Here is a 22,173-nt window from a genome sequence, read left to right on the forward strand (position 1 = left end):
AATGCCTGTGTTATTAATACAACACTACTATTATCATAGAATGGTTTGGGTTGAAGGGACCTTAAAGCTCATCCAGCTCCAACCCTCTGCCACGGGCAGGGACACCTTCCACTAGAGCAGGTTGCTCCAAGCCCGTGTCCAACCTGGCCTTGAACACTGCCAGGGATGGGGCAGCCACAGCTTCTCTGGGCACCCTGTGCCAGCGCCTCAGCACCCTCACAGGGAAGAGCTTCTGCCTCAGAGCTCATCTGTCTCCCCTCTGGCAGGTTAAAGCCATTCCCCTTGGCCTGTCCCTACAGGCCCTTGTGAAAGCCCCATGTCAGCTCCATGGCTGGTCCTTAGAGCAGCTTCTAAAATACAAAGCACAGCCTTGCCCCACAAACCCGCATCTCCCTGAACCTCTTTTCTCCCTCCCCAAACCAGTAAGCGGAGGATTCCTTGGTGTGAAGGTTCAGAGCTGACCCACTGGCTGTCCAAACCCAGTCCCAGCATCTCAAAGCTCTGCTCCCGCTGTGCTCTGAGCTGGAGCAGAACACCCAGCACAAGGAAGAGAAGACATCCAGTCACCTTACTCATCCCAGGTTTATTCTTCTCTTCCCTGCATTTCTGATGCAAGGGACATAACCAAGGTCTCCACAGCAGCAAGTCTTCTATAGAAATAAGTCATTAATCTCCCATGGCAAAACCATCCCTGCCCCACAGAGCCCCTGTGCAGGGCAGCAGTGCAGGCAGTGCTGGTGCCCGCTCACAGCCTTCTGCTTGGGGTAAAAACACACCAAAGCCAGTTGTAGAAAGCAGCTACACAAGAGAAACAGTGCTGCTGCTGCACACACAGGCAGCAGGACACCTACCCGGCAATCCTGTTTTACACACTAGCTACAAACTGGATGTAGTGTCTCATAGTGCAATATTTCCAGGTTTAGGGGCTCCTAGCTAAGTCTGCATTAAGATCTTTTCTAGGAATTGTACTCCTGAGGAATGAAGGGAAAAAAAGGGAGCAAAGATTCTATTTCAGTGTTCACCAGCTCACTTCAGTGAATGCTCATTGTGCTCTATTTTGACACACTGCACTTCCCTAGGAGAAAAAGAAGGGATTCTGTGTGACATTTGAATCAAAGATTGGTACAAGTCAGTGCCCAAACCTTGCCACCACACTGTCAGCAACTGCTTAATGCTGAAATGCTCTATGTTAAAAACAATAACCATTAAGAAAACAAATTTACTATTAATTTCTTTCTCTGAACACAGACATTCCTGCCCTCACCAACACTTCCAATCACTCCTGTCTAGTATTATGAAGTTGACATAGAAAAAGCATCCTGACATTGCTTTCCAGATGCACATCCAGGCATTGGTTCTAAAACCAGGATTAGCTCTCCAAAAAGCAGCTGAAGCAAGCCAGAAGAGGAAGATGAAGCAAAAGCCATCTCTATACTCTTGGTTAAACAGTGCCAAGTATTTTCTGGTCTGTTTGAGATACGAAATGAAACCATGGTTCAGAGGCTCTTCCAAAGAGCCCAGTGCGCGTCTCCCTGCAGAGCCCCGTGCTGCACGGAGCAGGCCTGGGGGTGAATCCCAGTGGGAAGGACCAAGGCAAGCCAGGGCACGAGGTAGGGTTATGTCAGCCTCATGCAGGAGTGGCTGTGGTGAGGCTCTGAGCCCATCTGCCCATCCAGCACAGAGGGGCCAGAGCGCAGGGTGAGGGTCGCCAGTGCCACAGGAAGGTAAGGAGGGGATGGGAAATCCAGGGGGAATACCAGCAGCCTCTGTGGGAGCTTGTTTGTTAGTGAGCAGCAACAGGGGAAGGGGAGAAGGTAACTGGTTTTTAATCCTGTCCTGAACAGGAGAAGGTACATGGCTTTCCTTTGTGCCAGAAACCCAGCAAGGAGATGGGAATCTCTCCTCTCACCCAGCAGGACCTGCAGCAGCAGGAGGGGCCAAGGCTGGGAAGCTGCAGAGACACTTGACAAATCAGGCGCTGGACTGGATTAGAAGCAGCAGGAAGGGTCTGCACCTTCCCAACACACACACCTGCACCCCCCCTGCCCTTCAGAACCACCTGAAAGAGCTGCCTGCTCTAGGCAAACACCAACTGCTAAAAATAAGGCCAGAAAGAGACAAAGCGACCAAAATAAATAGTTTGGCAACAAAGCAAATGTGGCTGTTAGGCAGAGGCCAAGTCCTGTTTGGAACAGCACATCTCCCTAACAAAACGGCCTGCAAACAAAGTGAAACTTCCATCCAGCCATGAGGAATTTTGCCAGTGGAGGTTTTCCAGAGCGTTCTGGGCAGCTCCACACATTCCCCTTCCCTGGAGCACAGGGGGGACCTGCCCCACTGGAGCACCGTGCTGGGGGGCGAGGGCTGCCCGAGCTGTGTGCCAGCTCCTGTCCTCTGGAAACTAAATCAAGTTAAACCTCTTCTGCTCCTTGAGCAAGTTCAGACAACAACCCCTTGCGTCCAAAGCACAGGCTCTGGCATGAGCTTGGCAGAGGCACAGCCAGCTCAGCACGCTGACCCCGTGCCTGCTGCTTCAGCTCTCAACCTACAGCCCTCTGAAACCTTCCTGAGAATGGTGGGGTCCATCTGCTTGTGTTTGACCTGCTGCTTCTCGAGCCTGGGCAAGTGGTTCATTCTCGGAGACGCACACAAGGGCCTTGCACAGAGCGAGGGCACGAGGAAGCCCCCGGGCAGTACCTGTCCTGAGTAAAACAGTGGCACAGCCAACGCCGCAGCCTCGTCTCCTTGTGGGCTCTGTCCCGTTTCTGCCTTTGTGCAGCTTCCCACGGGCTGACTTCCACCCAGTAAGAAACTGGACCATCTCCTGGGAAAGGGAAAAGAAACACTGCCACAGCAGCAGCTGCCCAGGCTGCACGGGCTGCTGGGGGGTATCACGGTCACTAATCTGACTGGCACTTTGACTGTTCCTTTTATGCTCCCCCGGGGTTTGCTTTTAAAGACGATTTACTTGGGTGTCAAGTGAAGTGTATTGGGTCAGGCCCATCACCTCCCTCCTCCTGGAGCAGTGCCCAACAAAGAGCCAGCCCTGTCTAGCCCAGCAGCTCTTCCCTGTAAACCTCTATTATCAGCTGCATCTCTCCAGCCCTCGAGCGAGCAGCCAGCTCCCGCGGAGCCGATCCACCCTCTGTGCTGAAGGTCTCCACCTCCACCAGCAGTCAGCAGCTCTGAGAGCCCCCATCGCCGAGTCCAGGGCCATGGCAACTAGGACAGCTCGAAGCCAGTGTTCATGCTGATGGCGTAGCGCAGCTTCTCCCGCAGGATGCTCTTCTTGCTGTAGTTGGGAAGCTTGAGGAGGTTGAAGCACGTGGAGGAGGTTGGGAGGCGCCCGCCCGGCTCCTTCTTGCGGATGGTGAAGAAGCCCCGCAGCACACTGCCCAGCGTGTCACCTGTGTCCTGCAACACGGCAGAAACGCATCACCCTTGTGCTGCTCTGCTGTGCTCCTTCCAAGCAGGGTGCCTACACACAGGGCAGAGGTGCTAACACAAAGCCTGTCTGCTGGGAACAGGGAGAGGCAAACCTCAAAGCCCTGTCCCCCACAACAGCTAGAAGGGAGCTCCTCTTGTAACTGCAACTGCCGTTAGACATGCAGGGTCCCTGTGGTAAGAGGAAGTCCCAAGGAGAAAACACAACCCTGGAGACAGGCAAAAAGAGCTCAAGTGCTGCTGGGAAGAGGTAGGTGCAGCCATACGCATCCTGTTAGGGCAAGATTGTTCTCACTTTGCCCTATAGAACATATATCTTCATGCCTTAAAGAGTTTCCTGGTCAGATAGAGAAGAGGAAGCTGGGCAGGCCAGGAGGCCTGCCAGAAACCTGGCAGGGAATGTGTAAGACACGAGCAAGCAGGGTCCTACCTGATCATCAGAGACTTCCACGCAGCGGATGGAAAAAGGAGGCTTGAGGTAGGCAAAGCCCAGAAGTGGAGGCCTGGAGCAGCTGGTAACAAACTGAAAGAGAGATGGACAGTGAAAGACAGCAGCAACAAGAGCAGCCTGCCTGTAACAGACACGTGGCTCATGCAGACAGAGCAGGGAGCTGCTGGGGCTGCTATCTGAGCACCCCCAGCACAGCTCTGCAGGCCTTTGACAGTGGCCAGCTAAGTAAGACACAAGAGCACTTATAGGAGCTCTGCTTCCAGGGCTGCCCCTCTGCTGCAGAGCAGGGTGCAGATTTCAAGGGGTCAAGCATTTTGATAGCCCCTCTCTCAGTGCAGAAAGCACCCAGCTCACTGGAGAACTGCCCTGGCCCAACCACCCCAAACCACAGCTTGGGCTGACATGACTGTGTTTACCTTGAGAAACATGGCTCTCTCCTCAGGGCTGAAGTCATTGCCCAGGATGTCCCACAGCCAGATGATGACCCGGTGACTCCCATGGAAGCCCCCATAGTACACCGTGTGTTTCCTGGGGAGAGAAAGCTTGATACAGGCTCGTGTCCTGCTGCAGCAGGAGGGTCACAGCTGCCAGCAGACAAGCACTGGAAGGATCAATACCTGCCATGGTCAGGGTTCACTGCTACAGCACACACTGCCAGTACTGAGCCCTCACCAACGCTGGGCACTTTGTCAGAGAAAAGGGAAGGGCAGAGGGGAATTCTGCTCTCACTGAGCAGTGGAAGAAAGGACCTTTCCCATTCAATAGAATCATGGAATGGTTTGGGTTTGAAGGGACCTTAAAGCTCATCCAGTTCCAACCCCCTGCCACGGGCAGGGACACCTTCCACTAGAGCAGGTTGCTCCAAGCCCCTGTGTCCAACCTGGCCTTGAACACTGCCAGGGATGGGGCAGCCACAGCTTCTCTGGGAAAAGTCTGTGCCAGCGCCTCAGCACCCTCACAGATTAGTACCACCCTCATTCATTAGTACTTTGTCCAAATTAGCTTTAAGGAACATGTTCTTCAGCTCTATTTGTTTCTATCCACTCCTCAAATTTCAACTGGAAGGAGCAGAAAGTTGTGAAGAAGTTGGTCCCCTGCAAACCTCCCAACCACTCTAATGACATGGTTTGGTTTGCTGAGCCGGACCAGCAGACCCAGTTGCTCACTTACTTTAAGTCCTCGAGGTCGATCTCAGCGTTGTCACCAGAGATGAGCCGCTGCAACTCGGGTGCGGAGAACATACGAATCCACTCAGGCTTAATGATGGACCTGAAGCCACTGATGAGTGCTGCTGTCTGGCTCTTGATCTGCGTGTGCATCCGGAAGTGAGCCATGAGGTGGATGTAGCTGATCCTGTGTGTGACAGGGAAGGTGGCAGTGAAGAGCTGGAGCAGCGAGGGGTACTCACCTCGCCAGTGCAGGAACTGGGTTGCTGACCTACCTTTTCAGCCCAAAAGGGACTGGCACTGCCTGGAGATGCATTATACTTTCCCATCCAGGGCCCTGCTCTTCATGTAAGCAGAAAGAGCTGTTGTTCTGCCCAGACTTTGCCTGTTTCCTCCTGCTTCTTGCACTGCCTGCACATTTCTTAGAGCTCCTTCCCAAGCCAGGGACTAACTGGCTCTAATAATCACTTGCTCAACCTTGGCTGGACAGCAGCTCACAGAGGGGAGCATGTGTCCAACTCCTCCTCAAAGGATCAGATCCCCAGTCACAGGCACTCCTCTAGGTTTGAAAAACAACCGTCTGGGCTCTGATGCCACCTGCACTGAAATCCATGGCTGGAGAATCAACACACCAAAAAACACTTAGGAGATTTCCACCTTTATCCCAGCAGGATGGAAGAGGTGCACTGGTTGTTAGAGGGAGGCACCATCAGGCCTCCTCTTCTCACTAACAATCAAAACAACTGAGCTGGCTGGTTCTTCTTGATCAGCTCCCAGGCAGACACCACCACAATCACATTGACAGGGTCTTCAGCAAGGTAACCTCCCTCTGCCACTAACAGAGAGATCTATTTCCAGATTGCTTCCACTTACAACACTTCTGCTCCCTCCCAACTACCAATTTGTGTGCACATCTGCACAAAGGCTTCAAAGTTTCTGCTGGCAGGGAGTAGAGCAACACAGACGACTTTCAACTTTCTCCCTGAGCTGACTTCTGACAAGCCAAAGAGCCTTTCAAATGCAAACTCCTTGGTCAGAGCTCAAGAAGGGAGAAGGCTGGAACCATCAGATTGCAGAGCACGACTAACAAAGACAAATCCTCAGGTAGGCTCCAGCTTTCACTTGCTATTAAAGTGAACAACCCCCAGATTACCAGTTCAAACACACATCTGCTTAATAGATATTTTATCCTGCTTTTATGATCACTGAAGGGTATAGAGAAGAAGAAAATGAAGGGAACAAAAAGGTGGGTTTGGTTTCCAGGCTCCGGAGTTGACGTTTACGATAACTATCTAAAAGCCGGTTATCTGTGAAAATAGCTACAGGGCTCCATGTCTCCTCTGATTTCCTGTGCCCAAAATACGACTGTCGACTGCATTTGAATTCACCACTGCCTCTTCTGAAGAAGGGTGCTTTATACAACTGCCACATGTTATCATTCTGAGAGGATCTGTCTGCTCCAAGGTGTCTTTGAGCATCTGTGCCCTCTATGTTCACGACTGTGTGCCTGAATTGCTTTGAATCCATCTGTCTGTATCTATCACCATCATTAAATCCTGCAGAATCTCACAGGCTCTGTGCCTTTGACCTCAGAAGTGCTGCTTCAAGAAGTAAATTGTCAATTTTTATTTTGCAAATCAAATTTATTACAATTTCTGCCGATGAACTGTAACCAGTAAATTCTATTAAGATATTTATGTGCTCCTTCTACTCCAATCTATCTCAATTCATTCCAAATGCAAGCCCAAGGAACTAGAATCAAGTATTTTGCAGTGGTGACCTTAAAAATCTAATTGCTGTACTTACTTATTTTCATTGGTAACGGGAATGGTCTTCCCTCCAGGAACAAGTTCATGGCAAACAAGCTGAGGGAAGAAATGATTGTATTGCTAATTACTGCCTGGAACCACAATGGAAAGCAATGCCCTGCTAAGCTGTTCCCTCCCCATAAAGCATTCATTTTTACAATGAAACAGTAGGATTTAAAATTTAAGTAATAATTCTGCTTCTGCCTTGAACCAGTTGCACTAAACTATTAACAGAGTAATTGAACAGCGGGGAACTGCAACTCTCCCACCAGTGCAGCCAGCCCTTCTTCGAGGAAGCCTCCTCTCTAGTCTGATCCATCACTGCTGAACTGCACACAAATCAATTCAAAGAGCCCTGGGGGACTGTCACAATCCCAGAATCCAGAGGCTGAACAAGCTCAGAGCTTTTGCATAGCTCAGTCGAACAGTGCAATGCAAAGCTGTCTGCTCCACAGGTCTCATCTGGGGCCACCGAGTGACAGAGCTCCCTGGATTCCACTGTTCCTCAAACTGGGCACTCAAGGCATGAAGCAGAGAGCATGCAGAAAGTGAGGCAGCTGGGAAGCATCTTGTTCCTGCCCTGCCAGGCCAGGGCTGGTGCTCAGCACTGCTCAGAGGCAGCAGCAGGGAGCCTCTCGGTGCTTGCTGCAGCAGCAGAGCCATGGCTCATCTTTGCACCAACACCAAGAGGTGGACAGTCATTAAATCGTGTATTACAGTGGCCTTGGTGCTTCAGCTCCAGGCGACTGCCAAGGTCAGAAGGGAGCTTAGCACAGGTAAGTTCATTCAGGAACCACAGGGTTACCCCACTTGGCTCTCTCAGCATGGCCAAAGCACACAGAAAACAGGAGTGCCCTGGTTTATTTTGAACCTTTGTGTGCAGCAGCCCTCGGTGTCTGGCTGCTGGGCTCTCATGCTGTTTCCTACCTTTCTTTTTCAGGTGGAAAATACCTCAAAGCTCAAACCTCAGCAATCCTGAGGCAGCAGCAAGGTGTTGAGCCCACCATGCAGTGGCTGCAACCTCCCACTCCTGCAGAGCAGGGCTGTACCAGAACTTCCCTGTCTTCCCACTCACCCTCGCAGCTTTGCTGGTGCATTTACACTGCTGTTGCTATTGGATGTAAGCTAAGTCCAAGCTAACCAGTTTAGGAACAAGCAAGTGCAGCATGCAAAGCTCTCAAGGACAAGCTGCCCCAGATAAACACTCCGTGACTTGGTGGTCTCTGAGCTCTGGGCCACTGGATTTACACTGCTAACAGTGCCCAAGCTCAGCACTAGCTGGGGTCTCTCCACAGAACCTGCAGCAACAGCAGCATACGCAGACAGCAAAGGCATTTATTTTTACCTATCCATATTTTCCAGCTACTTACACACAGCATCACAGAACCAGGGCTCAAGCAACCAGGTACCTTCAAGCCTTCATAAGGGACCCACAAACAGCCTTTTCCTCTCAAGGCCAAGAGACCTCCTGACACACTTCAAGTTTCTCTGACAGAAATGGCTACGTTTGAAGACAAGGGATTTCTCCCTCCTCACAGAGATTATTCTCTTTGAAAGAGGGGAAAAGCAGTTATGCAGGGAAAGCACAAAACAAGGTTTTTCAACTAGGAAGGAAAAAAGCCTGGCAGTAGAAAAATTAAGGGTCAGAGGGCAGCCTCTTTTGTGGAAATAACTGTTCTCTGCCCACAGCCTAATATTGAACGAAGCCACAGGACCCTGTGGCTGAGTTCAGAGAAGCTCTGAAGCTGAGCCAGCCTTTCAGCACAGGCTTTTTTTGTGCAAAAGGAACACAGAGCTCAGCCCTGAGCACAATCAAACACAAGGTCATTTATTAGTCAGTCCCCTCAGGATTCTTGTTCAGATGGGCCACGCAGAGCATCCACCATACTCAGAAACACAAGCAGCAGAGTAAAGAGCACAGGGCGGCAGGAGCTTGGACAGGCTGCCTGACTTTTAGATGCCCAAGACCAGCTCTCAGAAAGCTCAGCAGAGAATAACAGCTGCAGCAGTTTGTCTCCTTTGTATTTGGAACACTGGTCCAAGCAGTCATTGAATAAAAACCTACCTGACCCATCACATCTTCATCGTAGGACAGCGTTAAGCCCAGGTCACTGATATCCCCATCGTAACGCTGGAGGAACAACAAAGGGAAAGAAGGTCAGTGTTTAGCAGCAGGAACTCTGCATCTTTGTATTACTCTTCCTCTGATGATCCCCAGCAGGCACAAGGCACCAAAGCATAGCAAATACACGAGTTGCTCAAGGTTATGGGGAGATTGCACAAGAGCTGAGGCTAAATTGGGATTTCCTGACTGCCAGTTCCAGGTTTACACCTTCAGACTCCTTTCTCATCCCTGTTTGCCCCAGGAAAAACAGAGGACAGCCACCTGCCAACCCTCTTCAGAATCACCAGTTATGTCCAGGGTGTTTTAAAACATGATCAGTACCCCAAAGACATTTGCAAATCTAGTATGTCTAGCAGCAGCCAGGGATAAGGGAGTTGAACAACAGGAGAAGTGATGCTCCAACCTTAATTGAAGTGAGATTCTTATAGAACTCGGAGTCCAGGGAGGGAAGTTCATCCACGGAGCTGTAGAAGACACTGTGGTGGTGCCCAAGTAGCTGACTCAAGAAGAAGGAAGCAAATGGTACATCCACAACTATTCCCTACAGACAAGAAGAATGCACAGGTAAGGTCCCACTGTGTGCCTGTGCTGGGCAGCATCTTTGGAGCCCTGCAGGCAGATCACGGGTTGTGGGACAAGTGCAAAGATGCAAGACACTGAAATCGGCCAAGAAAACCACATCCTCACAAAATCTATTCATTAGTGGAGGCAACAGGGGAACTCCATGTTTCCTTTAAAAGAACTACCTTAATGGAGAGGGTAATGGATTTTTAATCCATGCCCGAATAAGTGCCAGGCTGCTCCACCATCAGTGTCTTTATCCAGGTCATTTTTCAAACTCACCTCTTCAGTTACACCTCCCCAAACATATGACAGATGCTTTCAAAGGCAAAGGGCACCATCACAGAAGTGCATGTGAACAGTGCTGTACCAACAGTGACAATCCCCTGATATGGCACCTTCAGCTCACCTCATACACAGCCTTCCCAAGCATCTTCCCCACAAACTCAAAGAGCTGTAGGTAGTTCTCGTGGATGTAGGATGTTGGGGATGGATACAGCCTCTCATCACCACTGGTTGTCTGCACACAAACAGAGGTAACAGCACAGTGAGCCAGCCTGTGTCTGCTTGCAGTGGGTCATTGTGGTCAGCATCTGCAGCCCTGCATCGTACCTTGAACAGATTGAGTGCAGGGTCAAACACTTTTTTAATGATCTCTTCCAGAAACTCTTTGAAGACCCCATCTTGGTCAATCCCAGCCTCGTCGACTCCCAGGTCATTCACAAACTTCACTCTGATCACTCCCTTCATGGCGTTCTGGGAAAGCTGCCGTAGCTGTTCGTATCCATCCTACACGGACCAGAGGAGCCAGAGGACAATCACGCAGGGAGACATGTGAAACACCCTCACAGGCATGCAGCAGAGGCACATAAACCACAGCAATCTGCATTTGCCAGTGTATTTTGTGTTCAAACAGAGCAGCATTCTTCCTAGTCAGAACTCCAGGTTTGTAGCAGCCTGATCTGAACTAAGGTCCATCATCCTGCATAACATCCCTTCACCCAAAAGCAGACAGACTGGCACTGGGTCCCTAACACCCACAGAGAAAGTAACAACATATTCACCCCCCATATTCTTGCCAGGCCAAGTTACTGGCTCCTTGGTTGGCTTTGCAAGCCAGGTCACTCACCTCCAGCATACGTGAGCGGCGGATAGTGATGTGTGTGACGTGAGGTGACGCGGAGCTGGTTTCCACCAGGCCGAGCTTCTCCTTCTCTTTCGTCACCATGTTGCGGAAAAGCAGCACCCTCTTAAGAAGAAAACAAATAGAAGTCTTCATCCCCCAGGACCCTTACCCTGCAGTGCAGCAGCTCCTGAACTCGCTCTTGGTTGTCCTGTTCCCAGCAAGGCCCAGTGATGCCACCTACTCCCCAGGAACAGTGGGATTTGCCTCCTTGTTCCCCAGCGGGGCCAGGAAATCCTTGAAGCTCCGCTTTGGGAGGGACAGGGTACCGACAGTATTGAGAACAAAAGCACCCTTCCTATCACCACCTAAAAATCTCTCCTCTAAGGCACTTTGCTTTTTGTTCCAAAGCCACATCATGCACTGCTGGAGGAGTCTATGCAGGTGCCCACACAAATAAGCTCTCTCTCAATGAGAAATTAAGACAGATTAGAGAAAATATACTGGGGAGGGGAAGGAGAAGACTTTTGTTCAACTGGTACTTAAATCACAAGCTCCATGTCATGAAACGCTCAAGACACACATCCCTTCCACCCCAGGCCACCCAGGTCACTGGCTTCTCAGCCTCCATCCTCTCCCCCTGCCCCACTCACGTTCTTGTGGGGAATGACATGTGGGATGTACTGCAGGAGCAGCTGGGCTCGTTTCTTGTCCTTGTCCAGCTCCTGGAAGAGCACGCTGGGTTTGAGGTCCCTTTACAAAGAAAGACACAGATTCAGAGATCCCTGAGAAATGCCCAGGTGTGGTATAAACAGCTGGGGGTGGGAGAGAGAGGAAACCTCTAATGATTTCAGACACAACTTAAGTGTTCAGGTCTACACATCTAAAAGGCCAGAGACACTCAAGCTGTTAGGTGCTGAGCCAGTTTTCAAAGCACCACCTCCATGAGCAGCAGCTAATCCTGACACCACAGAAGAGAAGCCCAATAGGAAGGGTGTCCTTACATGCAAACACAGGGAGCAGTTCTGACCCTGATCTCATGGGCAGAACAAGAGGCACTCAATTTAAAGGAAGTGATCCCAAACCAGCCACCACAGGGGAGCTGCACAGGATCCATGCCTTGAGCTGGACACTCACTTGCGTAACCAGTGATCCTCAGGAGCAAACCGCCTGCGGCAGTCCCTTTCATACAGGACCATGAGCCAGCCATGGACAGAGTGAAACAGCTCCAGGGTCTCCCCTCTGGCATTCTCTGAACAAAAGGAACAAAGCAGCAATGGCCAGGCACCCTAGGTAACAGGAGTGTCCAACACGTTCATCATCTGCCCCGCACTAACAGCACCAGTGCATCTCTCCTAACTTCCACTGCCTTCAGAGGTTAGGAGGAGATTTTGTGCCTCCCAGAAGACAGACAGTCTCTTCTTTGCTCTTAGCCACATCAAAGCCACCTCAGGCAGCTCCAACTGAGCCATCACAGCAGAAATGGACTCTCTCATCTAATTACCAGATTTGAGCTGTACCCACATTATACCAGCAGATAGGTCAACACTAAGTATCTACAGAGACCTGAGCAAGCCTGCTCTGCTTTGGCAAAGCACTGTATTATTCTTGCCCAACACATGGCCCAGTCATGCTAAACTTAGCCTCTGGCACAAAACAACATACCCATCATGTCTGGTACACAAATTCTTATTAGAAATGGAAAAGTGCACCGTGTTTGGTGCCAGTGGCATCTGGAGATGAAAAGCCTGGGACATGTTCTCATGTCACACAATGCAGTATGGGTTTTGTGCAAAGTAATAATTAGCAGAAGCTTCAAATTCCAAAGTTAACGTCACTTCTTGTTCTAACAGTAATATCAACTTGAGCTACAAAAAGAACTTACCTACAATTCCATCCCAGATCATCTTAAACACAAAGGAATTCAGAAAAGATGAGATGGTAACAAGCTCTTCCAGTTTGAAGGAAATCTGCTCTTCATAGACCTCTATGTCATCCAGAATCCTACCGGAGAAAACAAATGCAAATGCACAAGTGTAAATTGAATTCCCTTTTGAAATTTTCATAAAGGCCCATTATCCTGCAGCAGCAGCTCTTATTTCTATGACAACTGACACCCGTGAGGATCTAAAGTCATAAACAACTAACCCTTATTTACTGATTTTGATCGATACCTGATCCCAACAGAAGACAGCATGAAAGGTCAGAGGTAGAAGCAAAGCAACTATTCCTTAGTTAAAAGGACCTATGCACTCATCCCCAAGAAAACATTTGCATCATTCAAGCTAAGAAAACTGTCTCTTCTGAGCACCAAGGGCAACTTTCCACCCCTTCTCCCATCCTTTGTGTTGGGTAAGTCTATGAGTGAGACAGCAAAGGAGTTGTAAAGAGCAGCTCATAAGCTGGGGAGCTTTCTTGCAGCAGTATTATAACATTTTCCCTCAAAGCTTATCTGGACTCATCAAAGTGCCTAGTTACCTTTATGGGAAGGCAGCAAGACCTTAACTATTCCACTTGGAACTTTAGGAACACAACAGCTTCATGTTACAGACCTAGAGTGCACCCTCAGCTGGCTACCTACGTGATGAGGTGGCGGGAGCAGTCACAGAAGAGCATCAACATGGCCAGCAGCCTCTTGGATTCCTCCGTGTCATTATTCAAGCACTCCAAGAAGAGTTTTAACCCACCCTGAGGGCCCAGCTCACAGATAAAGGCCCATAATTTGGGCAACAGATCATCCAGGTAGGTGAGGCCTAGAAAAATAAAAAGCACAGTTCAGTAAAGCTTGTTCATGCAGGCCCAGAGAGACCAACGTGACTCGGAGCTTGAAGATCCTTTTGCAAAGCAACACTTTGGGAACATAAGCATCACATTTGACTCCTAAGCCTGTCTGCATTAACAGGAGATGCTCAATCCCCAGGGAAGCAGAAAAAAAGCTTTTAACAAACAATTAGTTTGCACATTTGAAACCCTTTTTGCTGTTCTGCAAGTTTAGAAGAGAATTAATTCCTGTGATCCAATTACTATTAGAGCCATCTTGGAGATGAGAACATAAAGAACGACGTTGTACCTGTGGTCACCACTGTAGCCACAGACAAAGCAACCAAGGCTCTGTGCTCATCCCTCTGCTCTAGCCACTAGACCAATGCAGTGCTTATCTCCCCCTCCATCCATTCCTAAGACAGGTAATTTGTTCTCAAGATGTACGAAGGCATTCAGTTTTTCCACCACAAAGATTAATATTGCCAGGCTTCTCAAAAACACTGACTCAGTCTTAAGTTTGATATGGAATAAGCAAGGTTTCATTACAGGAAAACTTGCTTCAATTTGTATTCTGGAGAGTTAATGCTTGATAAGGAAGTGATGAATGTTATTGATCAGATGTATGATTCAGGATGGAACAAGCCTTCCACCCAGCAGTCAATAAACTGTTGTCAGTAATAAAACTACCAACAAGTCAACAGAATTTAATAAGAAAAACCTATTTATTTTTTTTTCCTCCACATTTGAAGTGATTTGAAAAGCACGGATGGGCCCTGACCTGTGAGGATCTGCAGGCGGATCTGTGTCAGCGTTGTGAGCGTGGTCTGGTACAGCACACAGATGCTGCACACCTTCTGCACCTCAGCAGAGTCCACTCGCTTGCCTCCCACAGGCTTGAGAATGTTGCGGACAGATGCTGACTTCTGGAAAGCTCTTTTGAACAGATCTGAGGAGAGAGAAGCACAGGAGAAGTGCTATTCAAAACCACTTATACTCAGCCACCTGGCAGCCCTGCAATCAAATGGATTTTGGCAGACTGGGTCACTCCACAGACAGTAGGTTTTGGTGGTCTTTTCTGGCAGATCACTGTAGAGCAACATGAGGCAGCTTCACCTTGCTTTTTCCCTGGGAAGCTGGCCTCCCACCTTGCTCTGGGAAGTACTAAGTTATGCAGAAAGCACTTCAGCTACTTGAGAAAGAATAAAAAACCGCTAAAGTAAGCACCAAAAAGAGACTCGCCCCAGGTCACAGCGGCATTCCGAGCAGGAATTACAAGTAGGAGAGATCAGATCCCCACCTGAGCAGCAGCAGCTGCTGCAAGTAATTACTCCAAGCTTTTAGCATAAGTGGAGAAGTCAAAGCCTTCGAGTCTGGGAGAGAGAAAGACACGTGTGCACGCACACACACACACAGAGGTAACCCTCCAGAACTCACTCTTCATAGGAAGGCTGTTCTGAGGGGAAATGGGCTGTGTTGGCAGCTGAGCTATTTCCTGATTCTCCAGCAATTTCTTGCTGAGCACATCACAGAAGAGGATGCGGATCATATGGACTCCCCAGAGATGCTGCAGTTGCTTTGTCAGCAGAGGCATGGACTCATTCAATCTGAAAGACAACTCAGAGAGCCATGTTAGAAGGCAGGCTGGAATAAAACACCAGCCAGTGATACTGTGATACATTCAGCTCACAGCCAAAATGGAGCATGCACCCTCCCTACAGCTGGTCCTCACAGGAAGACCAGATATACAGGTCCTATATCATGCGTATACTAAATGATTTTCCTTATCTAATACTCTGTGTATGAATGCAGCAGTTTATATTGTGAAGATTTCATATATATAACTTGAAATATCTGAGAAGTTATTCTGAATAGGGTCACACTGTTCATCTCAAAACATAAACCACATTGCAGCATAAAAAGAAGAGAGACAGAAAGAGAGGCTTAATTATGGACCACCATGAGGTCCTCCTCACTCACCCATAATCCACAGTCTGTGAAAACCAGCCCAGAACAGGATGCCAGTGGGTGAGGTTGGATTTCTTTTGTGAAACGTACTTCTGGCAGTAGGAGAGCATGTGAATGAGCACACCCACAAAGTGAGCCGTCTCCTCCTCAAGAACTTTATCATTCAAGGAGCCCAGGAACACAAGATTCCCTGGAGGAATGACCAGCACAGCAAGATTTAAAAGAGGAACAGATGCTGCAGGACAGTGGTTACAGACACAACAGACAAAATGAACTCAAACCCTTTTCCAAGTCGAGGAGAGGATTTGTGAAGAATGGCTACTAAAGGCTACCCTGCAGCAAGCCATTTCCAGCACACATCAGCCTCTAAAGTGGTAGGTTACTTTGTCCACCTGCATCCCACCAACACCTTCTACAAAGTACTATAAAGCTACAGATGATCTATGGTTATTCCAGAGTTCCAGCTGTTCCTCTAGTTACTTTTACAGCAACATGAACTTAAATACTTCAGTAGCGTGTCTATTAGGGAAGTGAGATTCAAGTCTGCTACGCTACAAGACTTTCTCATGGTCCAAGTGAAAAGCTAGCAGAGGTAATACACAGTTTAGGCATGATGACATGTATACAAGAGCAAGCCTCTGACTCTTCTTCCATTAGTAAGGGCCTTAAACCATGTTTGCAGTATCCCAAAGATATATCTCAGTTATTATTTAGAAACTATCTGAATAAGGATAAAAACGCCCAGATGATCTGGAGGCAGCTCTGACCCGTGGAGAAAGAAGATCTGACTCAATCCTTTCTTCCAAGCACAGTGAAAAGAAGCGTTAAGGTGCTTACCTAACAAACACAGAGTGTGACTCCCCTCTAAGCACACGCAGACATCTCGGCATTGTGCTTCCCGACTTAAAAACAGGATGAACTTGCGGAAAAGCTCATGGGATTCTATCACCACCAGACGCTGGAAGACAGAATTCAACTGCCAGTGAGGCTGAGAAGTACCACACAGAACCACACCTCATCTGCCATCAGCAAGTTGGATTGTCCCTTCTTTCCAAAGAAAGCAGCAAGTTGAGACTGTAGCACTGAAGGGAGTGTTTGACATGAAGCTGGTCTAGGAAACAAAATGCTTTGCAGGTGAACAGGCCATGTTCTAGCTGTAGAGAGATGTTGGCAACTGTCTACAGAATGCCCATGTGGCACAAAATGTGCCTTATTTTATCCATTTACTTGTTTTAGGGCAGTTCAGCCCATCACCCACTGGCACCAATAACTCTGGGTTTCTAATACCACAGAAGTTACCTGGAGCGTGTAGGGATCAAGCGCTCCCACAACAGAGAACTGAAACTGGCAAACAGCAATGCCAATGCCCTGTTCCAAGAGCTGATAAAATGGAACAACAAGTGACCTTATGTGATATTCAGTGGAGTTTGGGTGCTGTCACATCACCCACTTACCTCAGGTGTTAGAGTAGCGAGATGAGTCATTATAGCAGGCACAGACATGATATGGATCAGAAACGACCTCAGCAGATTGTCTGAAAACTGTGCAGCGACCACAGGGCTACAGAGAGAAAAACACTTCAGTGCAAGTAACCCGACCAAGCAATGAGAAGTGTTCCAAAAGCACAATAAAGACAACTTTGGCTGCATATCATCCCAAGCAGCTCTGGCTGTCTCACCGCAGTGCGAGAGAGAAGATGGCAGTTAAAGAGCCTTTGGACAGGGAAGGTCTGGATCTTGCCAAGCCATTAGTCAGCAAAATCTGGAAATCAAAATAATAAAAGTAATTAAAAACCCCATAAACCCCCTCAGAAAAAAGATTATCATTACTTCTGAGAGACATTTTCAGAGCAGAGGAAAAGAACACCACCAAAACAATCTAAAACCCAGTTACTCCAAGTCAGAACTAAAAGAGCTTCAGGTTATTAATCGCAGAACAGAGAAACTGCAATGGAATCAGACACTCTACAGCACTTGTTTCTCTAGGACCTGTACTCAGAGGGTCCCCAGGTCTTTACAAATGAACAGGCAGGGCTCACAGCTGCTTGGTAATATAATTCTTATTTAAAAGATGAAGAGAAATGCCATCAGCTCCTTTCCCCAGCAGAACAGTAAATAACCCAAATCCATACAATATGCAAAGTTTGGGAAAATATTCACGACTCCTTCCTGTCTGTCTCATTAGAGATGATTAAGTAGGGTTTGATTCAGCAGCAGTGGCAAAAAGGAGACAGTGTATTTGTTTCAAATGGAGAGACTCTGCTTTACTGCCCTGAAGAAAGCTGTGACCACACACAAATTACCAGTGCTCCACACCCAGAGCACACCACCACAGAGCTCGTAAAAGCTTCCTCAGAACAAGGACCACAGCACAGGACTGGGGCTTGTTTTGCATAAAGAGAAGACAGAACTGTATCAGCCCAAGACTGACCTGCAGCACAGAGTAAAATCCCTTCTGATTCAGATGTCCCATGATGTTTGCACAGATGTGGTTCATGGCAGGCCTCAGGGTTTCACCTTATGGGTTAAAGCAGTGATGTTACTAAAGCAGCATCACAGCCCCACTCTTCATTTCCTTACACATTCCAAACCAGTTTGTTATTCCATAAGCCCTTCCTGCACAAAGCCCCTTATAAGCAAACCCACCATTTTAGCAGCATTTCACATCAAGTCTTGATTCAGGTGCAAGAGTCTCATTTCCTCACCATAACTGTCTACCTTTTCCATGTGTATTTCCTACAAAACCCCAGTGCTAAAAGCACATTCCAGCATCTCTGAACACTTCTTGTGCGGGGGATTTTGAAGCATTATAAAAATGTTGTAACAACTGTTGCTGTTCTAAGGGAAACAGCCTGTCTAATCTCCAGGGAATCCTTGCTGCCCTTTCTGGGCTTTGTGCAAGAAGCACAATGAATCTTTGCAGCATGCACAGGGAGAAAGCAAGGTGCAGAAACAGCATTTGGTAGATTTTAACAGCAAGTCCCAAATCAGTGGCTTAAAGTATTGAATTGGATGCACCAACCTTTTCCCCGAAGGATTTTCCACGTGGAAGTGTCTGTGAAGGTGACAAGCATTGTGAGGTGCAAATTGACCAGTCTGGAGTCTTGTAGGATGTCAGGCTGTGATAACAAACACCAGTGTTGTTAAATCAAACGAGCTCTGTGCCAAACAACACAACTGTGAAATGCAGGGTGCAAAACACAGAGAAAATATTCCTTACCTTAAGCTGCTTGAGAAATTCACAGCAAAACCACAAGATGTCTTTGATCTGTTTGATCCATAGGAGTGTAAGATCCTTGGAGAGGGCCAGGGACACATACCACACCTGAGGAGGGCAGGATACAAATGGGAGCAACACTGGTATTTGTGCTAGAGATTAGCAGAACACATTACTTGGAAGCTTTGTAACAAAACCTCCTCAGTGTCCTGCTGAACCCAGCAGCAGGACCAAGTTATTTCTCTCCCCAAAATTCACTGGTCAAAGCATACCACCCACCACAGGGAGAAACTGCTTTTTAACTCCTGTAGCTGTATAGAGAGTAAAAGTGTCAGAGGAATACTACAGAACTTGTCCAGACTTTCACCAGGGAATCTCAGCAGTGCTCAGGGGCTTTCAAAAGCTAAAAGTTCAGGTGTCACCAACCTAAATCCCCACACATAGAATTAAGAAAACCCAAACAACCCTCCCACCCCCAAACAAACCAACCCCATCCTGCTGACCTTGGGCTCATTCTCAGCATCCATACTGTTAAGAATACAACGGCACAGTTTTTCAAATCTCTGGGGGAAGAAAACAAGTGGCATTAGTTCTAATGACAGGATGGGCTGTTCTGGATAAGCACAAGGAACAGCTCAGCAGAGGGAGTAAGAAACCTCTGTATCAAAACAACAAATGTTCCAAACACATTCCCTACTCCTTCCCCAAGAGCACATCTACACATCACGCTTACAGCTCTGCAGAGGAGTTCCCTCCTTGCACAGGGTGCTCATCAACGGGAGGAATGTCTCAGCCATCCCCGTTAAACTGCCTCCCTCACAGCATGGGCTGAAGCCAGAGAATGCATCTTCCTGTTGGGGTTCAGCTACAACAGCTTAATGCTGATGAGTGCAGCAGCGTGTTCCAAACTCCTGAGCATCACAGCTCTGAGCAGAACTCAGTGATCACACCCACAACTCCTTAATGATTATGTCAGCCCAGTTGTATTTGCCACATGATTGCAAGTTACAAAGCCATTCTGAGCTACAGAACTGGCTGCTGTGGTGATCTGAACCAAGAGCAGCATCCAGAAATAGAGTGGAAATGAGTCTAGTCCTCAGCCCAGCAAGGGACTGACCTGCTGCTGGAAGGGGAAAGAGAAGAGGAAGTAGAGCAGGAATTTTTCAGCAACACACCCAGTTACTGCATGCAGAACTTCAGATGGATGCCAGGCACTTAAAAGAGTTGTATGTAACACACACATCTCTTTCTGATGCTGTACATAGAGAAAAGTGCATTTGCAGCACTTGCCCCACCAACAGAAGAGGAGTTTGAGGGAGCAAAGATTAAAGAAGTCACCCACTGTTGCTGCAATCTAACTACAGCCTTTCCTTTTCCAACTGTTTTCCTTATAATTGCCCTCATCATTATTTCATAGCCTCTATGGCAAAGGGCTTCACTCTGAAACCACAATTCAGGGCATGGTCAGAAAAGCAGCTGCAATACAAAGAGCCAACACACTGCGCTGTGCCAGGAGAGCAATTTGTGACTGGCCACAATGCACCTGCCTGGGGAGCTGATGCAGCTGACAAAATCAGGAAGCTGCTCAGTTACTGAGGCTGGCACAGTCACCAGGAACAGCATCCGTCAAACTACACCCTGCACAGGGAACTGCTACTGAAAAATTCAGGGGTTCTTGTGTTTCATTCCTACGGGCAGATCTCTCCCAGAAGGACCAGGAGACAGAGATCGTGTTTCTGAAGCCAACACACAACACAAGAACCTAAATGATCACTAGAAAACTAACTAAACAAGGTTAACATGTTTAAATATGTCCTCCACAGAAGAAAAGCATGTCAGAGGAGCAACCTTACCTCTTTGTCCTCTTTGTGATTAAACACAAACAGCAGTTTCCTAGCAATTCTGAAGACAGAAAGAGCACTTCTTTTACTTGAGCCAGATTCATTTGCCCCAAAGAAATCCTCCACTTCGCTCCTATCAAAGAGGGGAATAACGAGCATCAGTAGATATAATCAAGCACACCTCTCCAGGTAGGAGCTAAGGGAGGAAGGGCGAATTCCACACACCTTATCTCCCTCTGCAGGCGGCAGCGACAGAGGAATCTCCTGACCAAAGCCTGCACCAGCACTGCAGCACGTTCCCTCTCCTTCAGCTCCCGCCGCTCCTCCCGCGCCTGGCGTGCTTTGTCAAGGAACTGCGCTTTGGAGGACTGGCTCGCGCTGAACATGTTCATCACCTGAGGTTAAGGGAACAAAGGATCACTGCAGCAAACACCCGGAAACTAGGAGCAGAGCAGGCAAAACACACAGGCAGGGGTAATCCTTTATGTTCCTCCTAAACTATCTGCAGCCAAAACTGAGTAGGGGAAGGGGAGAACCCAACGGCACAGAGAGAAGTGTGCGCAGAACACAGCCTAGGAAAGGCACAGTTACCTGCAATGGGGCTGCAATAACACACAGACAACGAGATCAGAATGACTCCAGCAAAGCCCACAACCTACTGCAGACAAGTGGATTTTAAGAGAAAAAGAATAAATGAATCAGTTGTCACTGTGTTCCACTGCAACTCCCCTTTGCAGCCTCAGCTGCTTCCATTTCCTTCTTTACAGATAACATAGAAGAAAAGTTCTGGAGGTGAGGATACAGGGAAAGGGCACAAGAGATGCTTGGAAGCTCCTTTATTGCCACTCAACAACACGAAACACACAGAAACTACAAGGGCTTTATAAATCCTGGACAACAAACTCACCTGAGGGCTCACTCCTTCAGAAGAGGTGTATGACAATCATTCACACACAAACATGATGTTCACCCGCTGGCCTCAGGCAGCTCCTGCCCAGAGAAGCACATTACCTGCGGATGATTTGGGGATTTTTAGCCTTTACCTTCGCAGTTTCATGTCCTTTTGACTAGATAAACACCACTAAATACACTCCCAAGAGAACGTTAAGTCAGAAAAGCTCCAGCAGAGGAGCAGCAGCATCGCTCAGCAGAGTCACCGGCACGGGCAGCTCCTCACGCTTCAAGGCGAGGAGGATCCCTTGATGTACAACAGAAGCCTCAAGCACGGCAGGGCCCTGGGGACCGGCGAGACCCGAGCAGCAGCCACCCCACAGCGAGGGCTTCCCACAGCGGGCACAGGACCCAGAGCCGCCCACAGCCGGGCTCACCGCATGGAACCCGCCCAGGCCTCCACACAGCACCCAGCAGGGACCCCCACTCGCCGCCCCGGAGCCCCCCTCGCGGCCCCGCAGGCCTCACCGCGCCCCGCCGGGGGACCCGGGCAGCTCCGCCGCCGCAGGCCGAGGCCCAGCGCCCCGTTGCCCGGCAGCCTCCCCACCGTGTCCGCGCAGCGGGTCCGGCCGCCAACCCGCCCCGCCGCGTCCGTTCCGCTCGCTCACCCGCCGGCTCCCCGCAGAGACACCCGCGGCTCTGGGTCTCGCTGCTTGCCGGGCAGGTCGGGCCGAGCCGGGCGGGTCGAGCCGGGCCAAGCCCGTGAGGCGGGAGCGCAGCGCGGCAGCGCCCCGGGGGAGGCTGAGAGGAGCATCGGAA

At 49.0% G+C, this 22,173-nt stretch overlaps 1 protein-coding gene across 5 annotated transcripts; it reads right to left on the reverse strand.

Moving 5' to 3' along the window:
- Positions 1-563: 563 nt before the first annotated feature.
- On the reverse strand, positions 564-22,146 carry UBE3B (ubiquitin protein ligase E3B). Of its 5 annotated transcripts, none has more exons than XM_030501270.1 (28): positions 22,023-22,146; positions 21,371-21,474; positions 20,689-20,858; positions 20,476-20,596; positions 19,126-19,185; positions 18,626-18,730; positions 18,428-18,524; positions 17,837-17,922; positions 17,085-17,167; positions 16,861-16,966; positions 16,244-16,364; positions 15,419-15,596; positions 14,876-15,045; positions 14,220-14,387; positions 13,260-13,431; positions 12,564-12,682; positions 11,816-11,930; positions 11,332-11,431; positions 10,685-10,804; positions 10,168-10,344; positions 9,965-10,075; positions 9,398-9,535; positions 8,935-9,000; positions 6,868-6,926; positions 5,066-5,248; positions 4,312-4,423; positions 3,875-3,967; positions 564-3,414 (listed from the first exon to the last, which is right to left on the reverse strand). In XM_030501270.1, exons 3-28 carry the CDS (start codon positions 20,853-20,855, stop codon positions 3,223-3,225), a joined length of 3,219 nt encoding a protein of 1,072 aa, XP_030357130.1. In that variant the 5' UTR covers positions 20,856-20,858; positions 21,371-21,474; positions 22,023-22,146; the 3' UTR covers positions 564-3,222. The 5 variants fall into 5 exon arrangements, with proteins under 5 accessions (XP_030357130.1, XP_030357132.1, XP_030357131.1 ...); XM_030501272.1 differs by having other exon boundaries at positions 20,689-20,896; positions 21,883-22,112; XM_030501271.1 differs by having other exon boundaries at positions 21,883-22,111.
- Positions 22,147-22,173: the final 27 nt, after the last annotated feature.

The sequence above is a fragment of the Strigops habroptila genome, chromosome 11 (assembly GCF_004027225.2).
Source record: "Strigops habroptila isolate Jane chromosome 11, bStrHab1.2.pri, whole genome shotgun sequence".
NCBI lineage: Eukaryota > Metazoa > Chordata > Aves > Psittaciformes > Psittacidae > Strigops > Strigops habroptila.